General features: G+C 40.8%; 3 protein-coding genes across 3 annotated transcripts in view; 1 reads left to right on the plus strand and 2 right to left on the minus strand.

Moving 5' to 3' along the window:
* The window catches only part of c1qtnf4 (C1q and TNF related 4), a 31,049-nt gene extending 24,782 nt beyond the window's left edge, over positions 1-6,267 (plus strand). The window contains 5 exon segments of the mRNA XM_078254238.1: positions 245-606; positions 2,230-2,597; positions 2,599-2,981; positions 2,984-3,125; positions 3,742-6,267. Coding sequence (XP_078110364.1) covers positions 250-606; positions 2,230-2,597; positions 2,599-2,981; positions 2,984-3,125; positions 3,742-3,775 — 1,284 coding nt within the window. The 5' untranslated portion in view covers positions 245-249 and the 3' untranslated portion in view covers positions 3,776-6,267.
* A 3,701-nt stretch (positions 6,268-9,968) lies between these two features.
* ndufs3 (NADH:ubiquinone oxidoreductase core subunit S3) lies at positions 9,969-17,975 on the minus strand. The gene is made up of 7 exons (XM_078254348.1): positions 17,866-17,975; positions 17,396-17,461; positions 16,778-16,875; positions 13,737-13,886; positions 12,682-12,807; positions 12,443-12,562; positions 9,969-10,261 (listed from the first exon to the last, which is right to left on the minus strand). The coding sequence occupies exons 1-7, from the start codon at positions 17,918-17,920 to the stop codon at positions 10,091-10,093; spliced, it is 786 nt and encodes a 261-aa protein (XP_078110474.1). The 5' UTR covers positions 17,921-17,975; the 3' UTR covers positions 9,969-10,090.
* Positions 17,976-20,180: 2,205 nt separating this feature from the next.
* On the minus strand, positions 20,181-25,422 carry ptpmt1 (protein tyrosine phosphatase mitochondrial 1). Its single transcript, XM_078254360.1, has 4 exons — positions 25,112-25,422; positions 24,237-24,317; positions 22,994-23,185; positions 20,181-21,409 (listed from the first exon to the last, which is right to left on the minus strand). Exons 1-4 carry the CDS (start codon positions 25,256-25,258, stop codon positions 21,284-21,286), a joined length of 546 nt encoding a protein of 181 aa, XP_078110486.1. The 5' UTR covers positions 25,259-25,422; the 3' UTR covers positions 20,181-21,283.
* Positions 25,423-27,006: the final 1,584 nt, after the last annotated feature.

Raw genomic sequence — 27,006 nt, forward strand, 5'->3', positions numbered from 1 at the left:
CCCTGCTCCCTATATAAAAATGGCTCATTCTAAGCTAACAAAAACACAATGATTCCTAGTTTCAGGTGATTTTACACTAATGAAAACATAATTATCAATATTGTATTCCATTTCTGCCATTTGATCCCCCTAATTCCTACACACTGCTCCTTTAAAGATCTGAGGGTGGATTTTCATGTGGCTCAAAATGTAAGCTGTATTTATGTTATGAAGCCAATTTAAATTTTTGGATATGTTTCTGCAGAAACAATGCTGCTCCCAGCGAGCGTTGCGATTGGCCTGCTGTGCCTGTGTCATGCCGGCGGTGCGTGGGGTTTTGCACGTCTGCTGGACGATGTGGAGCTACGCTCGGCTTTCTCGGTTGCACGCACCAACAGCATGGAGGGCGGGCCCAAGATGACTGTGACCTTTGACGCCGTTTATGTCAACATCGGCGGGGATTTTGACCCCAAGGCCGGCTTGTTCCGCTGCCGTATCACCGGGGCTTACTACTTCTCCTTCACAGTGGGAAAGTTTCCGCACAAAGACCTGTCAGTGATGCTGATGAAGAACAGGAACGAGGTGCAGGCCATTGTGTACGAGGAAAACGCTGGGGAGGAGAGGAAGGTAGGTTTCCCACCTCTGAATCACCGCTCATACTCACTAGACAACGCATTCTCACGGCAGTTCGTGAAATGTTCACGTAATTCAATCTATTGATTTGTGTACACGGACACGTTTATCTAGTTTATTCCGTGATGCTCAACATGTTTTTTCAACTAATGTATTTCAATGGCAAGCATCTTTCGTGATCACAGCACGATTCTTTCTGCCAGTCGGGCTGCAGCAGAGAAGCTGTATACAGCTTTTCTATTATTGGTATTTTTAGCCTAATAACTGCTGTTTTAATCAACATTTATTCATGAGATCTTATCATGGTTTATATGTATTTCTTTTAATGTTATTATTTCGATGTTATTGCCAGGGAAGCTGGATTGCTTTGTTGTTTGATATTTTTTTAACTATAACGCTACATTAGTTTAAAAAAACGTGCTGAGCATCACAAAAAAAAAAAACGGAGATAAACGTGTCCGTGTACATGAATCAATAGATTAAATTACGTGAACATTTCACGAAGTGCCGTGAGACTGGGTTGCACTACAGCACTAAATGTGGATTAATCCGCAGCTGAAAACAGTCTAGTACTATTTTCTCCTGTTTGTTTGATAAAAACTACAGTGACCAGCTGTTTTAGGAAATTACCTGACCTGTTTTAAAGAATGAAACTATATTTGTGAGCTGTCAGATTCAGGGTAGGGAAGTCAGAAAGTATTTGTTGACTATAGAAAAATATAGAATAATGAAATTGTTATACTTAAAAAAGAAAAACTGCCTCTTCTTTGTTTGTTGGGCAAGGGCTGTGTTTCCCACAACATTTTATTTTATTTTAGCTGACCGGGAGCGGGACTAGTTAAACTGATGTGCTGGTTCGAGGTCCGCTGTAACAAGCGCTAACGTGAGCTATTGTCAGCTATCGTAGCTAAAGTAAGGCTCTATATAAAAACAACAGCAGAGAGAAACGGACTTGTGGTTTGGGAGTGAACTTGTAAAAGCCAGGGCAAGGAAGAGCTGGGCGAATCAATCTGCCGCATGCAGCTCTACCATTAAATACGATTTTAACCATTTTAAATAGTGAAACAATGTGGCGGTCAATGTTGATATTGTGGCGGGCCGTCAACGCTGACTTTAAGCAAACCGTACGGTTCATTCCAGTGGGGTGTGAGTCCCTTTGGAGTGTTCACATATACACAAACGATTCAGATTAATAGGTCTGAGTTCTTTTGGAGGGTTGAAACGGACCAAGTGTAAAAACGCCCTTTTTAGGTATCAAGATGCTGGTAGGTGTAATTGTAAACTTTGAATAGCTATTTTAGCCGCTTCCCCCTGCTTCCAGATTTTGTGCTAAGCTAAGATAACCGTGGCTCCGGCTGAGCCAGAGGTAATGTGGATGAGGAAATGTTGAAAAAGGTCTTTTAATGATGTCAAAGCTCTTCAACTGTGTCACAGTGCAACATGGCTCTTATCACAGAGAGTGTTTGTGTTTTGGGTGGGGAGTGAAAGCCGAACAGAGGGGATTACACACCGAAATCCCCTGAATGAAACGCCGCGTGAGGTAGATGATCGGATTATGTTTGGTGTCCATGTAAAAACAGACTCTCTTTGGATATTAAAGCCTGCTTCAATCCTCAGGTGCAGAGCCAGAGTGTCATGCTGCAGCTGGAGTTCGGTGATACCGTCTGGCTCCGTCTCCATGGTGACCCGCGCTACGCGCTCTACAGCAACACCGGACACTACACCACCTTCAACGGCTACCTCGTCTACCCCGACACCTACGGCTTCCAGACACACCACCACCAACATCATCCTGCCTCTAACTCCCAGCAGCCCCGGCAAGACAACACCCCACAGTTGAATAGCAACCAGGACACAGAGCACGTCAGGTCTGGAACGAGAGACGCCTTGGTGGCGGAAGAGGAGAAGGAGTTGCAACATAGGGATGAAGAGGAGGATGAGGATGACGAAGAGGACGATCAGAGATCTGCCTTCTCGGTGGGGCGCCCAGAGCATCGTGGGAGTCAACCAAGTGGGCATGCCACAGCACCAGCCGGTCGGCTTCGACACGGCGTTCGTCAACATCGGAGAAGACTTTAACGTGACGGAGGGGGTGTTCACTTGCCGCGTTCCCGGCGCCTACTACTTCTCCTTCAACGTGGGCAAGCTGCCGCAGAAGACGCTGTCCGTCAAACTGATGAAGAACCACCTGGAGGTGCAGGCAATGATCTACGACGACAGCCAGGGCGAGAAAGCTCTGCAGAGTCAGAGCTTAATGCTGTCGCTAAAAACCGGCGACACCGTCTGGCTCTACTCCCACCAGAGAGATGGTTTCGGGGCCTACAGCAACCACGCCAAGTACATCACCTTCACTGGCTTCCTGGTTTATCAGGACTTCCCCAACACCACCACCAGCAGCAGCAGCAGCAGCCAATCACATGCAGAGAAGAAACCCTAGCTGCAGCACATGAGCTAGAGACTGAACGTTGTGGGAGGAATTCATGCAGAGTGGAAAAAGTTTCCGTTCACGAAAGGTTTGTGGGTTGTGTGCAGAGTGGAGAGCTTAAATGAAAATCTTGTCAATTTCCAGCTAATGGAACCTTGAATGGCAGTAATGTGAACTCTAATTGAATATTTCACTCCATAATGGAAACTCAAGTCATTACCAGCCGAACTCTCGTTTAAGTTAGAAGTATTGTACTTCCATGTCATTGAAATTCATAGCAGAACTATCCTGTGTCCACTCTCAGTATTTAGTGATTTAAGTATTTTATATTTAAATGATTAATAGTGGGTTCAAAAGTTGACACATTCTCTGGTGGAAGAAGAAGTTAGTTCCAGCATCTCCCTTAAGATGAAAACAAAATGGCCATTCAGTCTGATTATCAGGCTCAAAGAATATGGTGATTAAATGAATTTGATGCACATTGTATGCTCTTTTTAAACTATAATTGAATTAGTAGCAGAGGGGTTTGCTCGTCCTAGTTTTTATTCTGAAGTGAAATATTATCCGTTATCCTCGTCAAAGACTAAATGTTTCTGCTCGTATGTAAAAAGTCACTTTACTTTTCTTATGTCTTTAGAGGCATGTTAAACTGGTATGAACAGTGCGTTTTGTGTAAAAATGAGTCTCTCTTTTTCATTTCGGAGCGTTTCTCGCTCAGATACTCAGCCACAGCGGTAGCAGAGGGCAACAGGACGAAACAGTTTAGGAGAAGACTGCATATCCATCCCGTACCAACTGTTGACCACATGCTACCTCTGGGCCTGCGGGGATCTGGACCATAATTTGATTTCTAATTCTAGCAGCAGTTTAATTCATTTCTTCAGATGGCAAACACTGTGGGGAAAATTGAACAGCTTCTCCCAGGCCACTGTAATATGCATGTCTGTTGAATTTCACGCTGCCGGGAGGAAGATGGTGCTGTTCAAATTGTAATGAACCTTGACTTTATGAAATCACCTTCTCTGTTGGAGAGGCACCATGTGGAGTGATACTTTGCTGTGATTGAACATTTACTTTTTTTTCTTCTTTTTCTTTTTAAATAACTGGAGGGGAATTTCTGAGAAGTGAAGTTGTATTATAAACTATGGTCTGAACACACCAGACCATTTTACTTCATGAAAACTTAAGTTTCAAATGAATATATTAAAAAAGAAGTATTAACTCAGCAAGGGAGAGCACTAACTGCAGTTTCATGAATTTAATCGATTTCTGCTGCCAACTCAATACAATAAAAGTAAAAAGAGTTTTGTGTTCTGTGCTCAAGGCATTGAAAAACGACATTTAAAGATACACTTAATATTTTTCTGTCAATGATAGACCTAAGTCTCACCGCATCAACTTTCCAGCCAAAAAAAATGACCAAATCACCAAATGATAGACACAGTCAGAGACTGGCTGGTGAACATAGTGGAGTATTTAGCAGACAAGCATTCAGACCAGTGTATTTCAACAAAGCACAACATTAAAATGAAGGTGTCTTGATGTATTTACCATGAAATATCTCAAATAAAAACACCATAGAGACAGAGAGAGAGTGCATTTAAGTCCTGCCCCCACCGGAGGGAAATCAACTCTCTGCTCTCTATTGACTTGTATTGCGTGACGGTGCCTCCTCGTCATTGCCGTCTGCTAGCAAACAGAAAAATGCTGCTGTGTGATGATATGCACTACCAGCAGGGTAAAGAACCCAAAACATAAGTTATTATAAGCTGCCAAACCGAAAAACTCAGTTTTTATAAAGACAAAAGTAACATGAGGAATCAGCAGGGAGAATGGGAAGACACTAAGCTAACGTTATGGTCAGCGTTACTATGAAGCAAGCATTTTGTTACCAAGGCAAATATCCAAATGTCAGTTTTAGGCTAACTATATTTATGTATGTTAAGCTAAAAGATTTTGACAGTATGCGACTCGTGTTACAGTGGAATGTGGAAAAATCAGAAAGCCATGCAGCATTATGTTTGCCTTAACTTGCTAACACATACCTAACATTAGCTTACTAACAGCTAACTTGTCCTCTCTGGTAGACAAAGGTTGCTAAAATAATCCTGTGACATGCTTAAATCTAATGGTTTTTGCTAGCTATAGGCACTTTCGTTAGCGCTTCCGTTAGCTGCATTTTGTGGCGCCGATTGTTTTCCCCTCCGGTGGACGTGGCTTTCAGAGTATGACGCGATGCGCTCTGTCTTTATCAAGATAAATCTGAAGGTGTGACCACAATGTGCAGTCAGAGTGGTAAAAATCTGAATTTTCTTCCAAGTCGTAAAAGTCTTCACCGAGTCACATCTCTTTTGCACCGGGGAAAGTGGCGTCACACCTCCTCTGAAAACTAATAAGAGACTTCACACTCTCCCCAGGCCTCTCTTCACTCTACACCGTCACTAATCGACAATTTCCTGTCCTGTATGGCTGCACTGACTTCTAAGAAAGTGACACATTTTTGGACAATGAGATGATAATTTATTTTTCACAGTAAGAAATTATACTGTGAGTTTGCCTCATTTCAGATAATAATGTATTCTATCACAGTCTGACCCGTGGTGGTTTCTCTATTTCAGCCTCAGTGAGAGTTCAGTGCACAGAGGTGGACCTATGATTGCTTCAGTTTTACTTTAAAGGCAGACCTGACCCAGTTCAGCAAATCATGATCAGAACTTGTGGTGTGTGAAGTGACTTGAGCATTACTCATCTGAAGCACTTGTGTGATGCATGCATGTAACTGAAAAAACAAAAAATGTAAAAGATACTTTCTCGTGACTGCTGAGCAGCTTCACGGGCCCCGTCGAAGACGCCTGTTAACTGTGTATTTTTATCAAGTGAATTCACTGTACAGTAAATGACAATATGTTGGATGTTTCTGGTCTGTGCTTATTTTTTTCCCTGATAATACTGATGGAAGATTGATCATCATGTATTAGAAACTAAGTCGAGAAGACATGAGTCAAAATGTGGTTGCAAATTCTTCCAAAATAAGCAATTGTGTATTTCTCAAAAGCACAAATCTAACCATGATGGAAAAATAACTAAAAGAATAACATTTTGACCCATGTCTTGTTTTCAGTAGTCTGGCTCATGTTGACTCTTTGAAATATTTTGAGTATTTCTTACATGTAAAATGAATGCTTCAATAAAAATGTTTGACAAAATACAAATAAAAAACAGGAAATGTACAGCCCGAACTCTTATTGCATCCATGATGTGAACCGGAGGTACATTTACTCAAGTACGAGTTCAAGGTGGTACTAAAGTTTTTCCATTTTATGCTACACTTCTACTCCACTGCACTTCAAAAAGGTAAATATTGTACTTTGTACTCCACTGCATTTGTCTGACAGCTTTAGTTACTTTTCATCCCCTTCCTGTCTGGTGAAAACCATGCATCTCCAGATGTGATCTTGAATGTTTGTGATAAACTGTGTTGCTTTATGTGTTGAGAATATTCTCTTACTTCTTAAGCTAAATAAAGTCTTTAAAAAGCCTCATGGATCAGCTGGAAAATGCATCGTCACAAAGCTGAAAACAGGGCTGTTTCATCATGACACCATGAAAAGTTGACTTTTTAGAGATACGTGCTTCTCACAGGACAGCGACGCTGCAAATAATGATTTTATAGAATATGATGCATTGTTGTAGATGGAACTACCCAACAGTATATTAAAAGGAGTTAAAATTAGCACAATCCTAAACATCTACAGCAGGAAAAAAGCGATCTGAATACTTCTTCCATCACTGATGATCTTTCAGAGAAATGAAATCTTCTTTTTTTTGGATTTTAAATTGTGTGCTGCAGCACCATCTGCTGGGGGACTGCAGCATGGCAGATTTGCGTGGCAACAAAAAGAGACTGAGAAGAAGAGAATGACATGTTGGTCACAACTAATAGAGTTCAGATATCCACAATCAAAGTAAGTAAGAATCTTTGGATCCTAATTAATATAAAAGGCCCTGAAGACCAATGTTACTAGTTTTTATGTTGATAAAGGGCTTTTACATGAATGGACAATTGTTTTGTTTCTTTTGCCAAGGTTGCACCAGTTTGGGACATTTTACGAGAGGATTTAGCAATATTTGAATCTTATGACAGAAGCTTATTTTGCCACACCGCTGTTAATCTCATACAGTCACGATGACGCAGAATGGCAGAATTTTTGAGTGTTACTGTTAAACATATCATTTATAATACCTTAAGATGCTTTTTTCCAACCTTTAACGTTGATTGTTGCTTGTTCAAGTCACGATGATTATAACGTGGAGAAATTTGTGGTAAAACCAGGGGTACATCTCAAGGCCCTTATGTGATAGCTCCTCGACTCCTCGGTCCTCGGCTGAACCGGAAGTTGTTCTGTCCCTCCTCGGTGAAGGCCGTCTCATGGCTCTTTTTTCTGCCCCGAGGAGCGAGCGAGCATCGAGGAGGGATCATCGAGGAGCTAATAGGCAAGGATACACAAGAGCCTTCCCGGAAGCCGTGCAGCTGAAGGAGTTGCTAACTCCACCCATACAGCTGACAAATTCATGTGACTCTTCACAGTGAGGAAAAGACGTCTCATCCCTCTAAAACTTGCTCGTTGCCTCTCTCCTCCCGTGATTTCTCCCGTGCCTTCTCGGTAGGACGGACTAAGACGTGAGGAAGGGAGGCAAGTGGAGGACTCAAGGAGGCAATTTAAGCAACATTAGATGCAGCTCAGGTTTCCAGAGGCTATATTTATGACTTAATTATTGCAGTGAAAACTGTTGATACGATCAAAGCATAAAATGTTTAAACAGGTAAACTTTATGGCCAAAAGCAGGGTTAGAATAAATACAATATTGTACTCAACTTTGACGATTTTTACTTAAGTAGGCTACAATTACAATCACTTTTGTACAATGTAGATTAAAATTGTTTTTTTTGAAGTAGGTTATTTAAAAAGTACTCGTTAAAAGTGCAGTAGGTAAGACTTATAAAACTAACTTTCTGTCATATTTGCTGAAACTGACTCTATGTTCCAGTAGAACTACATCAGACTCCTCTGGCACCACCTACAGCCTGTAGTGTGATTTGCAAAAATCCACCGCTCCCTGTTCAGATGCACCAATCAGGGCCAGGGGGGGGGTGTCTAACTGCGTGTCAATCACTGCTCATGCACACGCATTCATTCTCCCTTGTGGGGGGAGGGGCTTAGGAGATCGTTTTGAGCTTTAGCAGAAAGGGGGGAGGGACTGAGAAGTTGTTGATGTTCAAATTTTTTGGCTAAGTCCTGGATCTTCCTAATCCTACCTACGGCACCTTTAACGTAAAACATTACCGAGTTTTAACAAAAGAAAAAATTGTATATGATGAAGAGGTTACATGAAATACTTATTAATATAAATAACACCTTTGGGCTACAAAATTAAATGCTTTAACGTGTCAACATACACATTTCCCACCACAAAGCTCTGATGTCAATACAAACTATAAATTCTGATCCAGAGGCATTTTGGAGCCTGTTCATGCAACTGACTATCAATTTGAAATATACAACCGCCTTCCTCGGTGTAGCCTCAAAAGAATTAAACAGAGAAAGGACTAAACTCAGACAATTAGGCCCAAACAAAATGGCCGACAATAAATGACAACTGGGCACTGCGGCGGGTGCAACAAACATTGATAAAGAACAGCACTGCTACTTCTAATTGACATTAACAGCAGAATAAAACATCACCCGAGCAATAACACACAGAGGTGTATATACACAACATAAACTCTGCCACAAACACACACATTAAAGCAAAAGTGCACAATGTGTGCGCACGCACGCACACGCACACTACAACAATCACAACATTGTCCTCACTTGAACGTCATCTGTGGTCGTGCACCGAGAAGTTCTCCTCAATCTGCTCCAGGTTCAACTTCTCTGCTCCTTAATTCTCAATCAAGATATAACCTGATGTAATTCTGTGTGCGATGGGCCACTATTGGCATGACACCTAAATAAAATATCTTTCATTCATGTAACCAGTCCACTCTGCCGCTTTGTCCCATTATAACCAGTCACATATTGTCACAATCAGCAGAAATGCATCACACCTCACTCAAGGTAAAAGTTCTTCAGAGAACACAGAAGTGGAGGATCCACCATGGCATGAGCATTTTAGCATGTTAGCCACACACAGCATGCACCTGTTGGGTGTGCTGATTTCATAGGCTGATTTGGGTCACTTAGCATCTTCTTCTTCGTCTTCTTTATTTAATGGCGGGCTAAAAACCAACTTTTAGGTGTCTGCCGCCACCTACTGTATCGGAATATGCAACAACATGACCCTGTTACGTTCACCTTGTATTGGAGAGAGGGGTCACTTAGCATGCTGACCGGGTGGTGCATTAAATCACTGCCTAATTAAAGCTTTAGTGCGTAACTTTTTTATATTAATGTACATCTGTTACATTCAAGCCGTCGCCAAATGAGTTGCTACAAAGCTAATTAAGACTCAGCTCCACACCTCTCTCTCTGTATTTCTCAGTATGACTATGTCCATCATGTTTGTTTAATCCTCCGTGTCCTCCTTGGCTACTAGTAACTGCATGGAGGGGGACGGGGGGTGCGCAGTCACGGAAGGCTTGTATCATGGGGGCGGCAGAAACTATGCACTATAGCTTTAAAGGTGCAGTAAACTATGCTGTGTAAAGATTGTTGATATTTGAACTCAACTGCCAAACTCCCCCTTCAGAAGCTCCGCCCCCCAGATTCACATACAGGTAACTACTGGCTGTCCGGCACATGCTGCCTCCCCCTACCATCAACTGTCTCTGCCTGTTGCTGATTGGCTGGAATAGTGTTTTGTGGCTTGTGCACTCCTGTTTGTTTTACTTTTACTTTACAGTCTTGCAAAAACTCCACAAAAATCCTTTTGAAGTTTGTTTTATTAGTATTTTTATTTACATAAATATTTCAAGTGGGTTTTGTTCAGGATGCTAGGAGTCCCAAAACGACACTAACAGACAGAAGATGGTGATGAAACAGAGGGACGTCATTTCTTCTCAGGGGCGGCGTCTCCAGCCTCCAGTTTGGGTGCGGCCTCTTTGGGCTCTCGGTAGGCGGGGAACACCTCCCAGGGCGTGTTCAGATCAAACTTCCTGAACTCCTGCGACAGCTCCACAGGCTCCGCCACGACACGCTTCACCTCATCATCATAACGCACCTGCAGAGGGAAACATGCTTCAGTTTGCAGGTTGTTGCAATTCAATTGAAGGGGCGCTATGCAGTTTTGGCCATTTCTTCGCTGTTTTCTCTCTTTTTGCTGGCGGGTTTCTCTATAGAGCTCCCCCTACAGCTTCGGAATAGATATTTGGCAGCTCCTATGTTTACTTGTGTCTGACTCCTCGCCCGGTCAGTCTGCCGTTTCCTCTTTCTCTGTTCCTCCGACAATGCTTTCCTAGCTTTCTGCTTCTTTTTTGCCGGCTCAGCCATGACGATAGAAAACTGCCGTCAAAACTCCATCCCTACCTTGTTCTTATACCTAGCCGGTTCCTGGATGGGGGCGTGTATGTGTGCAGTGCCGTGAAGCAATTCGTTACATCGCGAGACCTGATATCACGCGATACTTCCTGACGTTGCAAGGGTGGTTTTTCCGCTCACAGGCGCTAGGGGGAAGCGAGACGACCAACATTCAACTCGAAAGATGTCATATAACCATTCCAATGACTCCGAAGCTGTTCAGTTAAGGTAAATTAAGTTTAAAAAAAACTGCATAGTTCCCCTTTAAATGTTTTAATTTGATCTAAAAGTAATTATGGTGTTTTCATGGTTATAGTTGATCAATTTCAAGGACTAAAAATAGGGATGTCCTGATCTGCCGATCCAGATCTCATTTTTAAAATATTGAATATCTGCTGATACAGAGTCCAGATCTGATACTTGTATTTGCCTAGTTAATAGAGCTGCACACCGGTTTTTTTGTTTACAAAAATAACCAAGTAAACAAAGTAACTAAAAGACATATTTTACTTAATCGTTTAACTTTTTAACATTTTTGTAAAACTCGTGTATAAAATCAACTTCTACTTAGAATGGTGTAGAGGTCTCTGGTGTAAATGATCACAGGTGATCGGGGTGACTGCTGATCCCCGATCAGTAAAAGAAAAATATACTCTGATTGGAGTATGAAATTACACAGTATGCTGGTATATGTATTACTTCATGATGGAAACAAAAATAATTATAAAAAAATTTATTAAAAATAAGCCGATATCGGCTCCAATACGATACTTTCCGAACGTGATCGGGACATCCCTATCTACAAACTGTCAGTTCTTGGTGGAAAATACAGACAGAACTACATGAGAAGCCTTTTTGTCATGACATCCTGATAAAATGATGATTTCTTAGTCGATTTTTTTAAACGGGAATGTGAAGTGTTCTTCCTCGGAAGGAGAGAAGTAAATATGATGAATTTGGGTACTGTGTTAAAATTAATAATCCATTCTTTCAACTGTTCAGGCCATACATTATTATTTCTCAGCACAAACTACCAACGATTTTCAAAGCTTGTGGCAACCCTGGATTAATTATCATGAGCTCAATTAAAAAAAAGAAAAGGAAAAAAAAAAAGAGATACAAATCACAGGATCCAGCGGTGTTTGAGATTATAGGCGACTGGGCACAGCTTCCATCCTGTCTGCAGCATTTAGAAATGGATCACACATTGATTGAAGCTGACTGAGTCGACGTGTTGCTGGCAGGACTCACTAGAGCCCGACCGGTAAAGGATTTTTAAGGCCGATATTGATACAAATATTTGGTGATTTAAAAATCCCATATTCCGATATTTTATATTATATATATATATATATATTATTTTTTTTTTAATCCAGAAACGCGTAACAAAACTAGTTATTTGTAGAGTCCTCACTAAAATAATATTATAATGCAGTTTAAAAATAAACTTGTTTGTTTTATTGTCACAAAAGAACATCAAAATATATTAACGTTCAGATAAATAAAATGTATAGAAATTAGGGCTGTCATCGTTAACGGCCGACGCGATTAATTTTTTTTTAAATCGCATGCCGGCTTCGTGTCGTGCCTAACAGGCTACTATTTTGACCCTTTGCAGCACCGTTACTTATCAAGCTGCCACTTCCTCATAACACATCCTGCTGCTGCAGGCTGCAGGCATGATGGAGAAAGACAGCAGCAATGAAATCCTGAATGGAGCTTTTTATTTTCCAAAACTCCCGGACGGCTCGTAGACAAGTCCAAAGCCATATGCACGTTGTGTAAAGCCGAATTAAAATATCACGAAGCACGTCAAGCTTGAGCTACCACCTACAATCTACCTAATATCGGCCCGCCGATATATCGGTCGGGCTCTCGAACTCACCTCTACGTATCCTGAGAGAGGGAAGTCTTTCCTGAAGGGGTGACCCTCGAAGCCGTAATCTGTCAGAATACGCCTCAGGTCTGGGTGGTTGGCAAAGTACACGCCAAACATGTCCCATACCTGCAGAAAGAAAGAAAGACACACACACACACACACACACTCTCAGTTTTTCCCAAAGTCAGTGGAATTAAATAAACACTGTGATGACTCTCCAGATCAGGCCTCGGGTCGGGACTCACCTCCCTCTCGTACCAGTTGGCGGCCATGTGGACCGGGACTGCAGAGTCCACCGGTGTTAACTCATCTGTGTACGTCTTAATGCGGAGACGAGAGTTGTAGCGCAGCGACAGCAGGTGGTACACAATCTGTAAATACACACACACAGTTTTAAAACATTCAGAAATCTTGTTTAAATGATATGCTTCTCAGATTGCCAGGATGGCCCCTGCACATACTTATTTAAATTCTAACCATAAAACTGTTAGTTTTAGAGGAGATTGTGAGCGTTAAATAAAGACAAATAATGCTTTCCTGTCAAAGCGTTGTTCTAGGAACAACATAAACTACCTTTTCAAAGTTTGTAATCTCCTGCCACAAAAGCTTGATTGGGTCCGTTCAGATGTCTGAGAGGACTACTCTTTATGGCTGAATGCTCTTTGATGCTTTTAGTTTGCAGAAAGTCCACTTTGCAAATATATGTTATTTTGTTTTTGTACATGGAGAACGAAACGCTGTACGGTGTAGGGGTGGGGAAAAGTCGATACAGCATAGTATCGTCATATTATCTGTGGCAATACTGTATCGATATACGGACGCCAAGTATCGATCGTTTAACATAAGAGTTGGTCAGTTTGTCTGCTTATAAATTGCAGAATATGTTTAAAATCGCAACAATATCGTATTGTGACATAAGTATCATGATAATATCGTATAGTGGGGCCTCTGGTGATTCCCACCCCTAGTACAACGGTTACAACTGGTTCAACCAGACGGACAACTGAAAGGGCAGAAAGAGACAAAGATCCCTCTGAGCAACAGTTGAACAAGAAGAGAAGAAATCAACAGTCGTTGGTAGAAGAAACGGGAAGCTCGGCATCTAAATGTGTGCAGATTTAAACAGGAACAGCTTCAGGTTTCAGAGTCAAGTTCACAATAAGAGCAGCCAATAAGAAGCTGGAATTACCAGGCAACGTGTTGCACAAGGTGTAATAAGGAGTTAAAAGACAAAGGCAGTTGTTTGTGACGTGTTTCTAGGCGTGCGTCTCTAGGTGCGCGTGCGGTGTGCGACGGCTACCTCAAAGCGGTTCTGCCGTGTTGGGATGTCCACAGCTGTCAGATCAATCATGTTCCTGAACTGGCCGTTGGTGTGATCCCTCAGGAAGGTCAGGACAGGGATCACTCCGTCAGGATGGATCATCACCTCCAGCTCGTTATAACAGGTCACCTACACACACACACACACTTTCAAGCCTCTTTTTTTCCCCTCTGGTTTCTTATATATATATATATATGTGTGTCTACAAATAGTCATTTTAATTGTTACAAGGGGATAGATTTAAAGCCCTATTCACACGGATTGTTACCATCTGGGGACCTCGTGTGATTTAGAAATTACCCCCGACATCTGACTTCCTTGTGGCGCGCTCCCCTGGGATAAGCGAAGCCTGCTTTTACTTGAATTTACTGACATATCTGTAGGGTTGGGTGTCGTTTAGGTTTTTTCCGATACCGGTGCTAAAGTGATACTTTTAAAACGATGCGGGTGCCTTAACGGTGCCTAAACCGATACTTTTTAAATAACTAAAAAAAGGAGCACAAAACGACAGTCGGCGACATTAAAGAACGGCTTGTTTATTGCAAAGGCCATATGGTCAAAATTAAATGACTTATTAATAATGTAATAACTTATAACAATGACTTATTTCACCAGTAAATTGCTGTTAAATGACAAAAACAACCACCAGAAGGGTATTATTATTATTTTACAATAACTTTGAATGCACCACGAGGCGTCTGTGTTATTTTTACGACAACAGCAGCTGCAGACTGTTTACGTCCTGCTGTTGGAATCGTCTACAGTGAAATACAGACAAACTTTTATCGTTTAGCTGTCAGCATTTTAACCGTGTTTAAGACCGTGACAGTGATTTGACAGTGATCCAGACTAGGTTGGCCATTAAAGGCGACGTCCGCAAGCCCCCCTGCCATCCCATATCCGTCTTCGCGAGAGGGATAAAAAGGCGCGCAGGAAACAAAAACCTTGAAAAAAAATGATATACGACCCCCCGCCAAATCACAGACACGTCGATTAGCACGGGACTAATATTATCACAGGACCTCGTGTTCGGCAAAATATGGTAGGTCATTTGCGGGGGAATTTTTACTTCACAAATTACATATACAGATTGGCAGGGGATTAAAGGTGCTGTAGGTAGGATTGCAAAGATCCAGGATTTAGTCCAAAACATTTGAAAATCAGCAACTTCTCAGTCCCTCCCCCCCTTTCTGCTAAAGCCCAAAACGGTCTCCTAAGCCCCTCCCCCCACAAGGGAGAATGAATAAGTGTGCATGAGCAGTGATTGACACGCAGTTAGACACCCCCCCTGGCCCTGATTGGTGCATCTGAACAGGGAGCGGTGGATTTTTACAAATCTCACTACAGGCTGTAGGTGGTGCCAGAGGAGCTGGATTATTTTTTTTATTACCTGCTTCATGTAGTTCTACTGGAACATAGGGTCAGTTTCAGCAAATAGGACAAAAAGTTAGTTTTATAAGTCTTACCTACTGCACGTTTAAGATCACAGACAACCTCCATAATTATTATAAATGACTAGAGGTCACCAGGTCATACTAATCCCATGTGAATAGGGCTTAAGACTGGTTTAATAAAAGCTACATTGAAAAACAAAACTGTAGAGGTCTGCTCAGGCCTGTTTTTTTTTTTTTTTTTTTTTTACGACTCCACCCCTATGTTCTTGCTGTTTTATGCATCACAAACACCCACACACCTGGAGAATTCCCTACTGCACCTGTAGTTACGTGTGTACCAAGTCTGACATCAGTAGGGCTGCAACTAATAATTTGTTTTCATTATTGATTGATGTGTCAATTATTTTCTCGATTCATCGATTAGTTGTTTGGTCGATAAAATGTCAGAAAATAGCGAAAAATGTGGATCATTGTTTCCCAAAGCCCAAGATGACGTCCTCAAATATCGTTTTGTCCACAACTTCAAATATATTTTTACTTCACAGAGGAGTGAAGAGACCAGAAAATATTCACATTTAAGAGGCAAGAATACCGATTATCAAAATAGTTGGCGAATAATGTAATAGTTGACAACTAATCGATTCATCTGTGCAGCTCTAGATGTCAGCCTGTGATCTGCCCGTTTTCATTAAATTTCTCCTAATTATTCACGCATCAGCTCTGCTTCTATTGCAACTATTCTATTGTCATCTTGGTGGATTCAAATATTAGGCCGTTCATTAGGACTTCATTGCTTTGACGCAGACCCGCACACTTCGGGTCCTTTGGTCCTTCCAGCAGCAGGAAGCACAAGGGGACGACCAGCTCTATACTATAATGCAGTGTTTCTGTATGTAGGTACGCGTACCTCTGGGGGTACTTTGGAGTACTGCAGGGGGTATGTGATCTTTTTGCAAAATGCTCATTTAAAAATATGTCATGCATAATTCCTAAAATTATTATACTATGATAATGAATGAATGAAGTGATGGATTCTGAAAATGTAGCATTTACATTGTTCTTAGTTACATGGTTATTGTTTAGTAAATCTATCACTGCCGACATTGTATTGTTCCTCTTTATATAGATGGAAAAATATTTTGCGCTGGTCAGGGGGTACTTAGCTTAAAAGGTGCTCTAAGCGATGTCACGCGTTTTTTAGGCTACAACATTTTTTGTCACATACAGCAAACATCTCCTCACTATCCGCGAGCTGCCTGTCCCCTAAACACACTGTAAAAAAAAAAAAAAACGCGGTCTTTGTAGACAGCCCAGGCTCCACACACGGCAACAAAAACAAAGTGGTCCAACCTGGACCATGCAAACATACACAAACCGTGTTCCAGCGTTCAGCCAATAACGGACAAGAAGGATTTGGGGGGTGGGAATAGCGCGCTGAAGCACAGACGGGAGGGGACGGGATGAGGAGGAGGGAGGAGCGAGCTAGTCTCTGTTTTGTTTGAAAATACTTTGAACGTCAATAAGTAGTAACGTCTCCCAACATCGCTTAGAGAACCTTTAAAAACACAATTCAGAGGGGGTACATTATTGAAAAAAGCTTGAGAACCACTGCGCTAACGAACTGACCTGGACCTGCTGGATATATTTGGGCATCATCTCAGCAACGTACTCCCCGAATGTTGCCAGCTGGCTGTGAGTGACCGCATCCTTGGGCCTGATGGTGGCTGCGTGAAGGACAGAGGAGACGAGAGGTTTAGGATTGAATACTGCACAACTCTCCTGTCCTAACAACTCCTCATTAACATTGCAAAACAGGTTGCAGTGTGACATTGTGCTTGAGTGACAACTATTTCAAGTGAATATGTGATGTAGGAAATAGGGCTGCACGATATGAGGAAAACATGCAACGTTGGATAGGGTGGTAAAAATTCTAATACCTAGGTCAGATCTGAAATAAAGCTTAATTCGACCAAGTCTTTTAAGTATTTACTCTTCGCGCAAAGAAGGTTCAGTTCATCATGACAATCTGAGAGAATAAACAAAGAGTCTTGGAGAATCACTTGCTTATTAACCCTCTCCAAGCTGACAGCAGTGGGGAGGGGGTCAAATTAACAGCCCTTCTGACAAAATCAGTGTCATATTACAATATCCAAAATGTACGACGATATCTAGCCCCATATATCGATGTCAATGTAATATAATATTGATATATTGCCCAGGCCTAGTTAGTTAATGTGTACTCACGGCTGGTCTCGGTGGTGGCGCTCTGCAGCCTGGTCTGCTGCTGGAGGAGACACGAACTCCTTGCAACTGGAAAACAAAATCAGGCGGACAGAATGAGTCAAATAATTTGTATAAACACGCCACGAAATGTCTGAATCGACAGAGCTGCAGAAGAGCTGGAGCAATGTGAGCAACACGATCAAAGTAAGGAGCAAAAACTCGTCCTACATTCCTTGAAAACATCCGTTAATGTTGCCACAAATAAACTCATCTGTCACATAAAACAACATAAACTGTCCAACGTGTCTTGTTATTCAACTGAGTGCAGGCTAACGTTAGCATTAGCTAGCTCGAAGGTCAACACTGACACATTTCGACGGTTGAAAACAACACATTGTTGTTTTCAGTGGCAGCCAAAAGACACGCCGAATCAAATGGATCATTGCAGCAAACAGCGAGTACGAAATACAATTGGTTTCTAGTCAACTTACGGTTATAACTCCTTCCAAGACCTCCGCGGACAAACCGCACCAACGACGCCGCCATGTTTTTTTTTTTTCTACAGTCGTTTTTCTTCGGGCAGAGACGCGACTGTTAGCGGGCTGTCGCCTCCTCATGGACCGGAGGAGAAGTGTTAGCTATGTCCGCAGTCTTGAGTTGGGAAAGGTTTTAGAATACTTAAAGGCAACATTACATTACGACAAGGTCCTGCTTCATTACCCAATGGTGGAAGAAGTATTCAGATCCTTCACTCCAGTAGTTCCTCAAGATCAACATGAGCCACCACTTCTGCACTATGCATATTTATTTATGTATAACTCCATGTCACCTGGTTTATACAGTAAAAGTACAACAGCATTCTCAGCTTCATGCTGTAAAATTACAGCAGTATTCTCAGCTTCATGTAGTAAAAGTACAGCAGTATTCTTAGCTTCATGCAGTAAAAGTACAGCAGTATGCATTATGCCATTTATATTCATCGGCACCTTACTCATCTGTATATCTGTGTATATATATTTTTTTACCTGTCTGTTTATAATAAGGATGTTTATAGTGTACATATTACCATTATGATTGTAACCCTTATTCTATTTTTTTATATTTCTTATAATACTTTTTGTATGTTTCCTATGTCCATTTAATGTGTATTTGTATTATTCGGAGACGTGACAAGGTCATTTCTCCAGTGTGATTAATAAAGTCTATCTTATTTTATCTTAAAGTAATAATCTTCATTTTAATACTTTGTCTGTGAAATCACTATTTATCCCAAACGGAGGTAACACAACGGTGATTGAGCCTATGGCCCACTGATGAAAGTATTGAAATATTTATGTATTTGCAGTATTGCAAACTGGGTGTCTGGTGTGACATCTCCAGGGGAAAAAAGTCTGTATTACAGTTTTCCTCCATTTTATACGCACAAAAAATGTAACTATGCACACAATTCTGAAAACTTGAAGCAAACAAGGCTGCAAACTCCAGACTGCTAAACTCTCGGCACTACTTCATTGTTTTTAGTCAAATACAAATTCTAAATCAACCACGACAGAAATCTTAAGGATTGCCACTTTAGTACATTTGTAGTAAACAAGTATTATGGAAAGGGAAATAATGTAAAGTAAGAAACAAATATGCAAAGTAACTAAATAAATACAAGTCCTGTGCAGATTATACAGTCTTTATGAGTTCCTAAAAGGTTGACATTTTGAAGATATCATTTTACAGTCTTATGATCATATGTCATGTAGTCAAACAAACAAAACAAAAACACATCAGATAACTAAAGTGGAGTAAATAATACATTCCATCTGAACTATGGACAAACAGTTATGAGGGTTCCCTGAATATACTGACTCATTTTCAGGTACTGGTACTTGAGTAAATGTACTTAGTTCATTTTTTTTAGCTCTAGCTAATACCTGCTGAAAATAAAGGAGCATAAACAACATTAGACTGTTTAGGTTATGAAGCTCATGAGCAGGGGTTTAACCCTACAACACTCTTCACAAGTAAAATAAATGATCAGTTCACTACTCTCTTTGAATTTGGGTGTTTTATTCAATTTTATATAATTTGAGAAAAAAAAAAAAAAAACGACAAAAACGGGAAAAAGTGACCAAAAAAACGTGGTTAAAAGTGACAAAAACGTTGGGGGGAAATGCGACAAAAGTGTCGAAAAAAATGCCCAAACATTGCCAAAAAAAGGTTTATTTTAATTTTTGACCCAGAAAAACAAAAAGTTGCATGGTCAACGAGAAGACAACACAAGGGTTAAATTGACTCTCGCCAAATGCGGGTAAAAATGACCTTTGGCGGGTAACATTTTAAAGTTACTAGCCAATTTAGCCGGTGACGAATGAAACAAAGCGTCTGTTTGAATCGGCAGGCTGCAGAAACGATGCAACAAGTCAGCGTTTCCAGATTGGTCTGTTTTCTGCCAAGTTCCTTGGGCAGTTTTGTGTGTCTTTGGCTTGGAAACGTAACCGACAACCGTTGGCGTGCGTGGTATCGGTTACGAGCTACGCTGAAACGGAGAAGACGAACGGAACCAGACAAACCAGAGGAGCTGAAATTAAAGTTAGTTGGGGGAACATGATCTGATTGGCTGGTAACTTTAAAAATCTACTATCCATGTTGGCTGATGATCAAAAAAGTTCATTTAAAGCCCTGGTTATGAGGCATCACAAGAACATGTGATACATTGAAATAAAGCATTTTCCAGTAAACACAGTAACAGATGAATTAAGCACTAAAATGTCCTACACTTGTCGTGCCACTGCAAATACAACAAGTACACAACAACTTGATTAAGCAAAGTGTTTTTATTTTCACAATGTTGGCTTGCTTTAAAGGACAATTCCGGCGCAAAATGAACCTAGGGTTTAATAACATGTGTATACCGAGTCGATCGTTCTTTGGGATATGTTTTCATGCTAATTGAATGTGTCTCTAGCTTGAAACAAGCTACTGCAAACCAGTGATTAGCTTGTAGGTCCCTACACGTAAACCGAAGCATTGAGAACTTTGTAAGTGTACAGACAGTTTATTAAAAATATAGATTATAAAGACAGTAGCATACCCTCTGCCCCAACTACTGGCGTTACAAGGTAATCACCGGTTTGCGGTAGCTTGTTTTAAGCTAGAGACAGGCAGAGGGTATGCTACTGTCTTTATAATCTATCTTTTTAATAAACTGTCTGCACACTTACAAAGTTCTCAATGCTTCGGTTTACATGTAGGGACCCTCATTATGCTACCGTGGAAGTGTGGTGCTATTTTGAGCCTTGTTAGTGGTGTAGAAATAGAGATTTACTCTCTGCCCCGACTACTAGCGTTACAAGCTAATCACTGGTTTGCGGTAGCTTGTTTCAAGCTAGAGACACATTTGATTAGCATGAAAACATATCCCAGAGAACGGTCGACTCGGTACACGTGTTATTAACCCCTAGGTTCATTTTGCACCGGAACTGTCCTTTAAGATTTTACTGTATTTGTGGCTGAAACAGGATTACAGGTTACAGAAACCCAAACAAGGGACTGTTTAGGTATTTGAAATGTTATTTTTTGCATTTACAATTATTTATTTGTATGTTTCAGCCACTAGCAAGAAACCAGGTAGTTAGGGAGGTAGAAGAAAGAAGTTGCAGGTTTTATGTGATAAGTGTTCATGACAATATTACGCCGTTTTTTTGCCTTCCGATATGTTGTGAATTAACTACTAAAATGTTGCCATTTCCCAGTAAAAACCCATGGTAATTTGATTTAAAAATGTTGGGGTTCAACAAGTAGTTTGGCATTTTCTTTCAGTGGGTATACATTCTGATATGGAGGACTGTACACGGCTCAGAGTCCAGTCTTCCAGCAGCTGTAGGAGGATAATGAGGTCCGACCCGCCGTCCGGCCCTCTCAGCTGGGCTGTTCACACACCTGCTGGTATTTCCTCAGCATCTCCAGCTGAGCGGAGCGCACCAGGATGTGCGGTCGAACAGACTTCAGCTTCTGACAGGCTTCCTCTGGAGTCCAGCTGTGTAACTGTCAGCCGAAAAGTGCAACGTCAAAATCAACATACTTGATATTCACTGATTGTCTGAAGAGACAGTCAGGCACAACGTTTTCATAGAATCAGAATCGTAGACTTGAAAACGTCGGGATCTTCTGTATGTTGATATCATTACTGTGGCCATTTTTGGCTTTTAAATGAAACAATGACTTTGAGGTTATCTGTTAACATTTGGCGTTTGCTTTGATTGGGTTTACATTCATACTGGGTATGAATTAGAGGTGTGTACCTTCACTGAGCTCCCGATTCGATTACCATGTCAGCGATTCGATATCTCGATGCGTCAAATACATTTTTCTATTAAAGCCATATAGGATATTTAATTCATAGCTTTTCAAGCTTCAAAAACAAAACATTCTGCAGTGCTCTAATACTAAATAAACTGGATACATAAAACTACAGCACTGAGCACATGGCACTTCCTGAATGTGCAAAACATAACAGAATATGTAAACAGAAAGGTTGTTAGGCCTACATTAAATTGTAAACAGAAATAATCGGTTATGGCCCGGCCGATTATCGATGCAGCATCGTCCATGTCCACGATTCTATGCATCGATTTGATTAATTTCAACACCTCTAGTATGAATACTGAACAGTGTTGAACCCCTCTTTATACAGCACAAAGCTTTAAATAGTGCAGCAGGACGAAGAAGACAGGACAATACCGTCCAGCCCTATAGCATACTATAGGTTATATATATTTATTGAATGATCGTGAAGATTTGAAATGAACTTTGCATTTTGCCTTTGAGCTATCCTTTTGTTTTCTTTTTCTCTCTTTCTTATGCTCTAGACTACTGCTTTCTTTCTACTGTGAACTATTGAAGACATAGGTCTACTTGATTATGTGAAGTGTGGCTGTATTTCACAGCCAAGGATTCCGACATCGCAAAATGCAACAAAAGTTTAGAAACGATTACGTGCACAGGGGGAACACGTAGAATGTATTGAAACATGCGGCGACACACCATAAAAGAGCCTTTCTTTGATGTCATTTTTCAGTTTTTCAAGAATCGGTTTAGGAATCGGAATCGTTTTAAAAGTACCAGCTCGGCATCGAAACACGTAAAAATCCAAACGATACCCAACCCTAGATATAAGTGGATGAACAAGGAGACGACATACTTTTTAAATTGCATTTACGAGCGAAATATAACGGCTATTTTAAATAGCACAATTCTAAGAAATGCCAATTCATCTGCAATGTTTTGATAGCTTGATATGTCGCTATCAGCTGGCACATAAGCACTATTACAACTTGTGCAATATGAATCATCATCATCATCAACTTCTTTCCGCAAATGTTACCTTGAATGTTGTGCGATTCAGTGCGGAAATGAATGGAAACACCTTAAAATGTATCAAATCTATTTCGATGAACCAATTTGAAGGGAAAACAGCATGTGTCGCTTTAAAGCCGTTGGATGGAAACACACTTTCACCGGCTTTATTCGCATGAATGGTTTTAGCGAACTTCAGATAATTCGATTGACAAGTGGATGGAAACATAGCTAGTGTCACCCGCCTCCCCACCGCCGCAGTTATGTACTAACCCGAATGAGGTACGCTGCAGCCAGCGTGGCGCTGCGGGAGCGTCCGGCCTTGCAGTGGACGTACACGCTGCTTCCCTGCCGTCGGTGCTGCAGGGCAAACTCCACGCCTCGGCGCAGGTTCTCCAGGCTGGGAACGCCGGTGAGGTCAACCGTGCTCAACCTCAGCTGCTCCACCCCTGCAGCCCGCCACTCCTGCCGCCAGCATCAGACACATCAAATCAAACCAGTCATTCATCAAAGGAAAAAGGCAACCTCAGATCTGTTCACACAAGAAGAAATCCATCTGTGGTGCTGAGCAGTCTGGTTTCTTTGTGGAGAATTATGTTAATAATAATAATAATAATAATAATAATAATGTATTAATCCCACGAGGGAAATTACAATGTTTTCACTCTGTTGTTATTATTATTGTACACATTGCACGAAGGCCTGAAGTACACACACATGCACTAATGGAGAGATGGGGGATGCCCATGGAAAGTTGGGGGTTCGGTGCCTTGCTCAAGAGCATCTTGGCAGTGCCCAGGAGGTGAACCTGGCACCTCACCACCATATTTTGGTCCGTATGGGGACTTGAACCCTCCGGTTCCCAACCCAACTCCCTACCGACTGAGCTACTGCCACCCCTTGAGATCCAAGGTATCTGAACTTTATCAGGATGCATAGTATCCTGGATCCATGAAATAACTGGCTTTTAAAAATAAAACTCTGCCTGCCTCTATGGGAACCTAACATAGGGGTGTACTCACTTTTGTGAGATACTGTATCATGGCTAGTAAACTAAACAACCCAAAGTTTCACCAAAGTTCAGTATCGCTTTAATTAACTGTGATTAGAGGTAACCAGCAATCCTGAACTGATAGAAAGCTGAAGTTCTTGCCGTTCTATAGATGCATGTGTGTGTCATTCCAGCATAAAAGCAAGGAGGTGAAGTTTGACCCTTAAGTGACCATGCTCCTTTTATTTGGTTTTAGTGTTTTCTCAAGTTAAAAGCCTTACATGTCTGTAATCTTTTAACATCTGATCTAATCAGCTTGAACACACCTTGGCAATCAAGAGTCCTAAGTTTTCTGCAACACTCAGGCATATTTAGGGACTACTATTGCCCTGAGGGAACAATTTTGCAGACATAAACCTTTTATTGCAAAATGCATAACTGTTATGCTTAACTGCCCCGCTAACAAGATGTTCACCTGGCTGAATCTTCAACTTCTGGGTGGAAATACAAGTCAAGTGAACTCACCTCAGCTGAGTTGCAGAAATATTTAGTCTCATACTCTTCATTCATGGTGATAACCCCTCGGACATTTTCTCTTTCTACCAGCTGCAACACAAAAAATGGCAATCATCAATTTCAATACAAACTGAAATAGAATATACAAACACATTAGCACAACCTTGAACAGCTAAGGCAGTAACATGAATCCAAAAATATCATACATAAAAGCACTGACAGGGAACATTTTACTGCATAATGAATACTTCACTCTTCTAATAGCTGATACACTCAATACTCACCTATTTACATTGGCCTTCCATGTGTTTTAATTGTCTTACCCTGTTGTGTCTGTAATTAAGTCTCTTGATGTCGTCTTAGCACTAATCACTGATCTGTAAGTGTATTTATTTTATTATTCTGTGGCTAAAGCGCTATGTACAGCACTTTGGTCAGTTTAAATGTGCTATAATACTTACTTACCGTACTTACATATTTTTACTTAAATGATCTGAATACTTCTTCCATCACTGAGTAATAAAGAGCCAGATAGACTATTATTTAGTGTTAGCTAGAGCAGTGGTTCCCCAACTTTTTTCATGTCAAGGACCCCTAAACTGACACAAATTAGACCATGGACCCCCATTTGATAAGATTTTGTTCCAGGGTCTTCTATCTGATAGGGTTTTTTTTTCTTCTTTTAGATGTTTTATTACAGAAAAGTGTATGGTGCCCAATTTGACCAAAATAGTCATACATTCTGGCATTTTATGAATGCGATTAAGTACAAATAAATGAGTCCCTTTTTTGCTGGGGATACCCTGGAACCCCCTCAAGGACCCATGTGGGTCCACACTTTGAAAAGCACTGAGCTAAAGAGGCTAATGTTTCGGCAGTCTGACCTGTTTGGTGATGGATCTGAACGGCAGCGCTCCGAGGATGACGGTCTCGTCCACTCGGTCAAACCACCGTCTCGACGTCAACTTCTCCATGACAACATTGTAGGCTAACGTCGGGTAGAAAAGCAGCCTTGCTAACGCTGCGGACATGGCTGAACTAGTTGAGTGAATTATGTAAAAGCTTAGCTTTCAAAGTCGACCAGCTTTTTTATTAATACGCACTTTTATTGTGGGCAGTGTGTCCGTAGTCTGACCTGTCTACCGAAACCGGTAACATGTCCTCCTTGTTCCGATGAATATGAAGTTCCTCCCCCGGCAGGCTGACTTCCGGCGCAAATCCTTCAGAATAAAATCCGTGACCTCCGCACAAAATCTATTTGAAAGCCACAAAGGCACAATGCAAGCAATTCGGCATCAAATCACAGCCATTAGTTCTTTGTGATAGTTTGATTGTCAATCAATCTGTTGCAAGTTTTATTTCATTATTTATTCATTTTTGGCCAATGTCCACAAAAAAAAAAAACAATCATTCAAAAGATACAGGTACCAGATTTGGCATGGCTACTTTCCATCTACAAAATCCAATAATCTTGCTGTCCTGTACTTTAAATTAACATGTTAACATTGACTTTTAATCTGAAATTAACCTTATACACCTAATCGCAAGAAAGCAAGCAAACAAACTACAAACTAACTTTTATTTTTCAAAACACAAGTTACAATATATGTCGACAAAAAGACAAGTGTACAAACTGCAAAATATGGATTTTTAAAAATCAAGTAAAAGACTGTGTTTTATGGCCCCTAGTGCTCCCAAATCGATTTATGTAGCTTTAAACCCTTGCAACACTCCCCTCTGTAGATTGCAATGTTATTCATGAGAAGATGTTGTTGAATTTGTTTTTATTTTTTTAAACAATGAGGTTCTCAAATTCTACAAGGAGTTTGAGTACTAGATATCAGAGTACTAGATACTAGATATAGCCTGTCAGACGGCCCAGTGAAAGAAGGCCTGGTATGTTAAATGTCATTGTGGACTGAAAGCTGGTCTGGCAGCCAGTTGGGCGACTTAGAAGACAATGACAGAAGCCAGAGAAGTCTAGTTCTTATCACAACATTAAGCCCACTGAAAGAAAGTCAGGCAACACTGCTTGATTTGAGAATGTTGAAGTATTCAGATCCTTTACTTAAGTAAAAGTACTAATACCATACTGTAAAAATACTCTGTTACAAGTAAAATGCCTGCATTGAAAATATTACTTAAGTAAAAGTACATAAGTATCATTAGGACAATGCACTTAAAGTATTAAAAGTAAAAGTACTCAATGTAGAAAAATCCTCCCATTTTAGAAACTGAAAACAATCCAAACAGTTGTGTGTTTAAAGGTCTAATCATTTCAGCTGGACTTGTAGACCGTTATATTGTTGGGTAGTCTAATTTATAATAAAATATCATTCAAGGTTTAAAGATACTTTGTCATATTTTATAAACTACATGTGTTTTGTGTGCAAAAATCCTAATTTGTAAAGTAACTAGTAACTAAAGCTGTCAGATGAATGTAATGGAGTAAAAAGTACAATATTTCTCTCTGAAATGTAGCGGAGTAGAAGTAGAAAGTGGCATGAAAAGCAAAGACTCAAGTAAAGTACAAACACCAACATTTGTACTTAAGTACAGTACTGGAGTAAATGTACTTAGTTACATTCCACCACTGATAAAAGGAAGTCAATAATCGGTTACACTTTACTTGAAGGTATCTACATAAGAGTGACATGACACTGTCCTGAACGTGTCATAAACATAAACTAGTCATAAACGTTTATGACATAACGCTTCTTTTAGTAAGTGTCATTCGGTTTTTGTCATGACAAGTTATGGTTATGGTCAGGGTTAGGGT

The sequence above is a fragment of the Sander vitreus genome, chromosome 1, assembly GCF_031162955.1.
Source record: "Sander vitreus isolate 19-12246 chromosome 1, sanVit1, whole genome shotgun sequence".
In the NCBI taxonomy this organism is placed as follows: domain Eukaryota; kingdom Metazoa; phylum Chordata; class Actinopteri; order Perciformes; family Percidae; genus Sander; species Sander vitreus.